At 45.5% G+C, this 8,744-nt stretch overlaps 1 protein-coding gene across 2 annotated transcripts; it reads left to right on the top strand.

Annotated features, from left to right (window-relative positions):
* Nucleotides 1–692: 692 nt before the first annotated feature.
* RPS15A (ribosomal protein S15a) lies at nt 693–7,182 on the top strand. 2 transcript variants are annotated; one of them, XM_058569965.1, is made up of 5 exons: nt 693–749; nt 1,775–1,912; nt 2,589–2,668; nt 5,497–5,582; nt 7,049–7,182. In XM_058569965.1, the coding sequence occupies exons 2-5, from the start codon at nt 1,780–1,782 to the stop codon at nt 7,140–7,142; spliced, it is 393 nt and encodes a 130-aa protein (XP_058425948.1). In that variant the 5' UTR covers nt 693–749; nt 1,775–1,779; the 3' UTR covers nt 7,143–7,182. The 2 variants fall into 2 exon arrangements, with proteins under 2 accessions (XP_058425948.1, XP_058425950.1); XM_058569967.1 differs by lacking the exon at nt 693–749 and adding an exon at nt 1,646–1,660.
* Nucleotides 7,183–8,744: the final 1,562 nt, after the last annotated feature.

The following is an 8,744-nucleotide window of genomic DNA, read 5'->3' on the forward strand; positions in this document are numbered from 1 at the left end:
CTAAGAGGTAGGTATTATTACCCCCAGTTTACATCTGGGGGAGGTTCAGAGAGGATAACATTTATCCAAATTGGTTCTTCTCGGAGTGCAGAAGAGCAGATAAAAGCTACTGCCTCAGAATCCTGAGTCTATTTCAAAACATTGGTGGCTTTCTTCCGAACTGAGTATCCCAGAACTCCAAAGAAACCTCTGGAGCCCCAGTAAATAATTTCTAAGATTTAGGGAGAGTCAAAAAGGAACCACCAATTAAAAAATATATTTTGACTTCTTTGAAAATATAATACATACACACGTTTCAAATAAAAAAACCAAAATTGTATAGGGAGAAAAGCGAGTCTTCCAGTTTCTAATACCCTCCCCAGAGGCAATTACCGATTTCCCTAAGTCCTTCCAGAGAACCAAAATTACGCAATTGTCAAAATTTATTCTAAATAGTGAACAGTTATTGCAATAGCAATTAGCAAATATCTAGGCCCTTGTTGTCATTTTTAATTCTTACAGATTAAGTGCTAAAAGGGAGTCGAAACTCCGAATCCCCTCCCCCTGGCCTCACCTGGGGAGGTCGATTCCATCGACTCTCTACTGCCCATCCCTGAAGAGGCTCCGCCCCTTCACCCACCTCCTTCCACTAAGTAATCGTTTTTTTCTTTTTTTTGGCGGTCCTTTGAAAGTCTCGCGATAGCCCGCCCGCTTCCCATAACTCCGTGCGCTCGCCCCTCCCGTCCTCTTTCCGCCATCTTTTCGTGCCGGTGAGTATCTCTGTCTCAGCGATCCAGCGTCATCCGTCGGCTATCGGTGCCATCCTGCAGTCTGAGGCTCGCCTTTGGACCTCTGCGAGGATGCCGGGGCCCGCCCGGGCCGGGGAGACTGTCCTTGCGGGGGTCCGGGCAGGCGTAGGGGAGAGTCATGCCCGGCCGCCCCACGCTCTGCATCCTGGGGAGCTCGGCCTGTGGGGCACTGGCGGAACCGGAGCGTTCCACCGCCCGGAGAGGCGGTAGCCCCGGCTCGGTCGGTGGTGTCAGGACCCCCCCGCCCCCGTTAGTGGCTGAGGCAGAGCCTAGGCTCCGGGCGGTGGGGACGGTGGCCGTGGTGGGCCACGCAGCTTCCCATCCCTGCGGCCGCGCCGGGAGCTCGGGGGGCGGAGGCCGCTCAGCGGGGTGGCGGTGTGCCGGAGCTAACCTGGACCTTCTGGGCTCTGGGCTTTCCCCCTCGGACGCTGGGTTGAGCTTGAGGAAGCAGCGTGGATCCCTGCTCTTGGCACTTGAAGCGTGCTTTCCTTCATCCTTAGCTTTCAAAACTTTATTGAGAGTATCTGGCAGTTCATGCCAGTGGGATAGAGTTCAGTCTGGTGCATGTCCAGTGTTTCTGTTTGCCCCTGCTTGCTTTGGGACACAGTTTTAGATGGCACAAGCACGGACATTCAGTGGTTACAGGTGTTAGGTGAAAGGTAGTACCTTTCGGATATTGGGACAAGGCTGACATTGAGTTAGTTGGTGTAAAGAACAGTGTAAATAGTGCAGAAGCTGCTGGATTTCAGAAGTTGGGAAATCGGTGGTGATTGTCGGTCCCGTTCTGAATAACTGCCGGACCAGAGCTGATGCTTCCGTTTTGGTAGCTGACATATTCCGCTGGGGAGACGGGGGAACCAGCCTGCTTAGAGGTGGGAGAAATTCACGGTAGAGGCGGAGAGAAAAGGATGTGTTGGCAGTGGAGTGGCTGGGCGCCTGTTGGTGTTGGCCATGCCGGTAAACCCTGTTCTGTCTTCCCCGCACAGCCACAATGGTGCGCATGAACGTCCTGGCCGATGCTCTCAAGAGCATCAACAACGCCGAGAAGAGAGGCAAACGCCAGGTTCTCATTAGGCCGTGCTCCAAAGTCATCGTCCGGTTTCTAACTGTGATGATGAAGCATGGTAAGTGTGTTGCTGTGTTTTATGTTTTGATGTGGAAATATTTAATTGTAGGGGGAGGACTTGGAAGAGGGGGAGCCAGGTGTGTGTCAGCCATGGTGTCAGCCGGGTGTAACATAGTGTCAGTTGGGAACTACTGCAGTTGACTTGGGCTGTGGATGGGGTAGTCTGGACAAATGATGCTGTTCCAAAAACACTAGGTAGGTGAGGACTGTTGAGAGAGGAGGAAGAGTTTGTCTGTGGCATGCCCTGCTAGGTGTTGGGAGCTAAAATGGCCTTTCTTTGTGTAATATTACAGCTGCAACATGTCATTGAAAGGGCTTCTGGGCTCTTGTAAGAGCTCCTTGGGATGGAAAGGAGGATTGTTGCACGTCTTGGGCACAAGGTAGCCTTTGGGAGTGGGAAGCTGTGAGGGGGCAAGGGGAAATTAATCCCCTTTTTAGAATTGCAGGGTGGGTTGTTTGGGGTGTTGTCCCCTAAGTTTTATGTATTACTAGGCTGTGAAAATTTGTTCTGATACAGAGCGTCTGTCTTTGTCTAAACTGCTTAGAGAACCAATCACTGAGATGATATGAGGGAGGAATCTAGTAGGCACACAGCGGGAATACTAGAGGAGCGTAAATATTCAGGTGTGTCGAATCGATATCTGCCATTTAATACAGTCACTTATGTTTTATAGGTTACATTGGCGAATTTGAAATCATTGATGACCACAGAGCTGGGAAGATTGTTGTGAACCTCACGGGCAGGTTAAACAAGGTAAGCATTGACTTAGACATTTAAGAACCTTAAGAGTTATGTAACATGGTGTTACGTGTTGTAACTGCCCGTGTAAAACTGAATAGTGGTGCCATGCTTGCTTTAGCTAGTGAGGTAAAAAAAAAATTGCTTAAGGAATGGATTAACATTGTTAATTTTTATATCACGTTTTACTTCGTTTGTTCTCTGGGGTTGTATTGGCTCTAGAATTGCTAGTTGACCTATTGTTTGTGGGGTCTGAGCTATCTGAAGGAAGATGCAGGAGGGCTGGGGTAAAGTGAACAGCTGGTGGTACTGGTGTTTGAATCTTGGGTGGTACAGTGCCCACCTCACTGAACTTGGGTGGCTCAATGCCGCTAATGCTCTCAGTGTGAAGGACTTTTGTCCTTCCTGTCTACTTGGTTTTTTCTAAGAGTGGAGTTCTCTAAATAAGAGTATTAATACTTCCTCTAAATAAGAGTATTAATACTTCTGTTTCTGCTGGCATAGGCTGTGCATGTGTCTTTGAGATCTGTGCCCCATTTCAGTTTGATTTGGTCAGCAGAATCTAGTGGATCTGTTTGATCTGTTTGACTTTGTGGCTTAACTGATTGTATGTATTTTGGGGGCAGGTTAAGCTAGTTAAGGTCCCTGAGCTGCTACCCCACTTTTTGTGTTCAAGTTTGTAACTTTGAGATTGGCAAGGAGTCAGATCCTGTAGTCCAACACAGATGCAGGGAAGACAGGCCTGGAAAGTGAGTTATGGTTAGCAGCAGGGGCCAGATTGGTGAGGTTATTTCCTAGTTCAACAATTTCCATTTTACAAAGTTGCTTCCCTATACAGTGAACATGCTTCACGTGTGGATAGGTGCTTAATGTTAGATGAAAACTACTGGATGTGAAGCCTTGGGAGGGATTTGAAGAGTTTTCAAGGGTAATTTTGAGTCTATGTTTTTGAGTTGATGTTAAAAAAAAAAGTTTTTAGGTTGGAGAAGTGCTGCATACCAAATTCCTCGTGAACATTCACTGTACATAATAGCTTGAGAAATAAATTTGAACAGACCATTTCCCAAATGGAACTCATTTGTGGCATCCTTGTTCTCTGGTAGACTAGTTTGAAAAATTCTGGCCAAGAGGTAGTTAAAATCCAGGCCCTGCCAGTTACTTAGCTGCCTCATTTGGGCAAAACTTTGGTTTCTCTGAACTTCGTTTTCCTCCTTTAGAAGACATTGTTGCCTCAGTTTGGCACATGAGTGATGGATGTACACTTATTTTGGAAATGTCCTGGGGCTGGGAAGTAATAAGGGAGTGTTGAGACTAGATTAGTTAAGAAAATTCTGGCATTGATCACATTCTCTTAAGATTCATCTGGTTTGGGAGAGGGTATGCTGGTTTACTTCTAGCTGAATGAGGGATTTTTGCTGCTGGAATAAAGGAAAACCTGGGTACAGGTTTTCTGAGGCCCCCATAGGTGGCCTCAGAAGGGTCTTGCACTGTAGCCTGCTTGGAGAAGGAACTGGTCTTCCCTGTTCCTGTCCCTGTATGCCTCCCATCCAGTGTGTGATTGCCTTTGACAATCAGGTGATAGCGTAGCTGATAGGATAGTATTATACAAAGGAGGACTTGAGGGCGCTTCCTGGCATAGGGCAGTTGGGCAGGACAGGCCCATTTTCAGTTTCACGGACTGAGGTCTGCCTAGGAAAGTGTAACTGCTCCGAAGACTTCAGTAAATTCTAACCTCACAGTCCCCTTTAGTTTACAGTTGTGTGTCTTGGAATCTTTGTCAGGATTGTCTTGTGTGGATGTGCACACACCACTGGCTACCGCTCTCTTAGCCCTTTGGAGTTTACACTTGGAGAGTCCTAATCCCCAGTGTTCTTACATGGTCATTTCTTGTGTGTTACTAGTGGGAGCCTTTCTGCGTTGATGTCTTGAAGTGTACCAGTGATTTTTAGAGCAGCGGTTTGAGTGGGGGATCCTTTTCAGCTCTAATTAATTAGAGGCATTTGATCCACTTGGCTTCCACCTTCTAAACCCAGCTGATCTGTTCATAGACCTTGTGTGAATTTATGGGAAAGCTCGTGTAGCCTAGTGGGTGTCTGGACATCTATTGGGATTTAGGATTTGCGTATGATCGGGGGATTCAAGTATAGCGCTTTGGCTCTTGGAGAGCTCTCGCTTTGGAGGGTAGTTGTTGCTGTGTCCTAGGAGCAGACAGGTGAGATAACAGTAAGAACTGTGCTCTTTCTGGCTTCCACCCATTTTGCCAGATTAGTTTGGAAACACTTCTCTGGGGTCTAGGGTGGTAGGCCTCAGAAATGTAGGTGGCACATCATTGGTGTGGAGCAGCGGTTCTTAGATTTTAGTTGAGTGCCTTTGGGGCTTGTCCCTTAGAAATTCTGATATTTTGCATTTTTAGTTTATAGGCAAAGGATGTGAGACGCTACACATTCATTTCAGCCTTACTATGTAAAAAAAAAGTGACTACAGTTTTATTTGCCTAAGGCTTGGTCTCTTAGCTCTTTAAAATCTGGTCATTTGTTCTGGGACAACTCTGGCTCATAGACACACGCTGGTGACCTGACACTGCCGTGTATTTATTGCCTTTTGTTCTACCTGTTTTATTGATTTTTTCAGTACTTCACTTTTTTTCCCTAAGCAAGCATAGTCTGCAATCAGTGTAGTTTTCAAATGGCATTTATATCAAAGAGCATGCACAGAATAGTTAAATTAAATGTTGGGTTGGTTGGTTCGTATGACTATTTAGCAGTTATAAATGCTGTTTTCTGCTACTCAGTTTTTCTGTTATTGGTGACGTGTAAATAATGTTTTCTGTTATGCTTTTACAGTGTGGAGTGATCAGCCCCAGATTTGATGTGCAACTGAAAGATCTAGAAAAATGGCAAAATAACTTGCTCCCATCCCGTCAGTTTGGGTGAGTTGATTTTCCTCCTGAAAAAGAAGTTAATGTTAAGAACTGCTGTGATGCAGTTGGACTTGAGCTGAGGTTTCTTTTGGTTACAGCGGTAGTGGTTGTCTCTGTCCCCAACCAGCTTGACTCAAGGGTTAGCTTATTTACGTGTTGCCGCATTTCATGTGTCAGGCTTCAGGTTCTGAGAGGTGTGTGAGACCTGAAGCAGACTGAAACAGCAGATTTGTGTCCCCTTTTCATGTCTGCTCGTCTGGCTCAGTGTATGTATTGCATGTTGTGTGTTTGATGTAGTGCCCTTTTTTTTTTTTTTTTGTGAGGAAGATCAGCCCTGAGCTAACATCTATTGCCAATCCTCCTTTTTTTTTTTTGTTCTCCAAAGCCCCAGTAGATAGTTGTATGTCATAGCTGCACATCCTTCTAGTTGCTGTATGTGGGACGCGGCCTCAGCATGGCCGGAGAAGCAGTGCATCGGTGCACGCCCGGGATCCGAACCCGGGCTGCCAGTAGCGGAGCGTGCGCACTTAACCGCTAAGCCATGGGGCCGGCCCTGTAATGCCCTTCTGTAGCCGAATCACTTCTGAACCCTAGGCCTCTGGGGAAACTCAATTTGAAAATCTTTATCCTTGGTAAAAGACTGAGTTCAAATCCTTGTTTTCCTACTTTAAAGCTATGAGGCCTTGGACAAGTCATAGCCTTAATTTCTTTATCTGTAAAAATGGTAATAGTTCTCTTACAAATTGTAGTATCACCTGATTTAATTCTGGTAAAGCACTTTAGGGTCTGACACAGTAAGTGCTTATCTGTTTGTGGTTGAGTCTTAAGCCCCCCAGTCATACGTTTGGTGACGTGGTTGAATTTACTCCCACTTCATGGTTACTGTACTACAGACAAAGTGTTAGGAGAGAGTCATTTCTGATTGTAGTTATCATACTACTTTTAATGCCTCGCAGTTGACATACTACCTTCTGTGTCTTTGATCCCCATAGTAACCCACGAGATAGCCAGGCCAGGTGGCACTCCCATTGTTTGAATGACTGTCTCTCTATATAGTAGTTTCCTTGTCATCACACATACAGTAAGTGGCAGAAGCAGTTCAATCAAGGTTAAATCAGTGCTTTAATGCTTTAAATTCCATGTTTCCTTGCCTGAGAGCAGAGAGTCACATTTTGAAGTTAAAGTTGTTCCCAGTCTTTGTTTTCAATTAAGCTTAATAGCATTGTTTCTCAGTGTTAGCTGAAGGCAGGGCCATGTGAGTGTGTGTAGCTCACGTCTCTGGATTTGAGTCTTTTGGTTCCAGGAGCCATGCCCGTGCACTGCCAGCCTGTGTCGGCAGCATTAGTCTGTGTCCATTACGAGAAGATGTCTTAAGCATGGATGAGTGTTGGTGTTTTTCTGTACCAGAAAGCAGCTCTATGTTGAATTATTTTTAGGAAAAACTCACCAGGATTTTTTTTTTTTTAACTCTCCAGTTTCATTGTACTGACAACCTCAGCTGGCATCATGGACCATGAAGAAGCAAGACGAAAACACACAGGAGGGAAAATCCTGGGATTCTTTTTCTAGGGATGTAATACATATGTGCAAATAAAATGCCTCGATGGACTATGGTGCTTCACTCAGTTGTTTCGAACTTTACAGCAGAGTAGCAAGAGCATCTGCAGCAGTACCAGCCTTTGTGTTAATTGGTGAATGCTGTTTCCCTGACTGACGTGAACAAGAAAGTCCTGACTTGTGATAACTCACCATCATCCTCGTGGCTCACCAGAGAGTGTCTGGTCCTGGGTGGTTGAATCTGGGTTGGGGTCCAGGTGGTAAAGCTGTCTCTTTCTGGAGTCTTAGATTGACCCTGGAAGGAGTGGCGCCTTTCCTGTTTTTAGCTTGACAATACACATTTCATGCACTGTTGCTAACTGCCCTAAAAATATGACATGGCTACAGTTAACTATGTAAGTGCTTATAAGGATGCAGGCAGGAAGCAGACAGCTAGAGCCTACAGCTCACCAAGACTCGTTTCAAAGTGAATGTACGTGGCATGTCAGTAACATTTTAGGGGTATGTGTTCATAAAAGGTCATTTTTAAAAAATGAAAATTTTTTTAAAATCTAGTTTTACTGTAAACCTGTCACAGGTGTATTCCTGGAATTGGGGAGAATTAGTTTGCTGGACCACTTCACCTGGGAAACGCTTGTAGAGAGCTCAGCCACCAGAGAGGGCAGGGTGGCTTCCTGAAATAGACCAGGGCTCCACTCCCCCTCTCTAAGAGTAGTGCTGTCCAGTACGAATGTAACAAGGCTACATGTGTAATTAAACTTTCCAGTAGCCACATTAGAGAGGACAAATAGTTGGGATTGATTTTTTAGTAACATTTTCTCCAAAATGTTAAAATTTCAACATATGAAAAAAATGAATGGAATTCTACTCTTTCTAATAATAGTCTTTGAAATTGTGTATATTGTATATTTATTTATACTTAAAGCATGTTTTAATTGGGACTAGCCACTTCCAGTAGCAGCATGTGGCTGGTGTTCTGTATTGGACAGCGTAGGCTAGACTCTTGGTTCTTGGTAGGTCTGTGGGTCTGGCCAAGGAGAAAGGAGGCTTGTAAGGAAGCCCGGGTGTGTTATGTTACTGTGCACCTAGCCAGCTATATTGCCTGGCATGGGAGCGGGATGAACTGAGCAACTCACGCCTTATAAGAAAGGATAGCTAGTCTTCAGTTGTCTTGTCATGTGGGCCAAAGTTAAAAAACAGCTGTCACGTTGCAGGCTTGATTGCAAGACATCCAATAGACCTAATCGGGTGTTAGGTGCTGAGAGCTGTTTGATGTGGCATAGGCTTTTTCTTTTCAGAAAATTACAAGTTTTCACTGTTCTCCTCTGGGATTGTTCTGATAACAGTCCTATAGGGCTTTCTGACTTTGCGGTGGTTCAAGCAGGTCTCAGTAAGTACTCTTCTAAGTATCTCACTCCGGGTAGGGATGTTGAATCAGCACTGACCTGGAGTGAGGCAATCTCCCTCAAGCAATGACTTCTGTGAGCCTCTGGTCTGTTAAAAAGGGACAACCTACCTCATGGGGTTGCTAATGAGGGCACGTGAAACAGCCCAGGGCCTGGGGCATGGCCAGCATTTGATAACTTCCTGAAAGGAAGGCCTACTGTAAGATGT

The sequence above is a fragment of the Diceros bicornis genome, chromosome 26 (genome assembly GCF_020826845.1).
Source record: "Diceros bicornis minor isolate mBicDic1 chromosome 26, mDicBic1.mat.cur, whole genome shotgun sequence".
In the NCBI taxonomy this organism is placed as follows: Eukaryota; Metazoa; Chordata; class Mammalia; order Perissodactyla; family Rhinocerotidae; genus Diceros; species Diceros bicornis.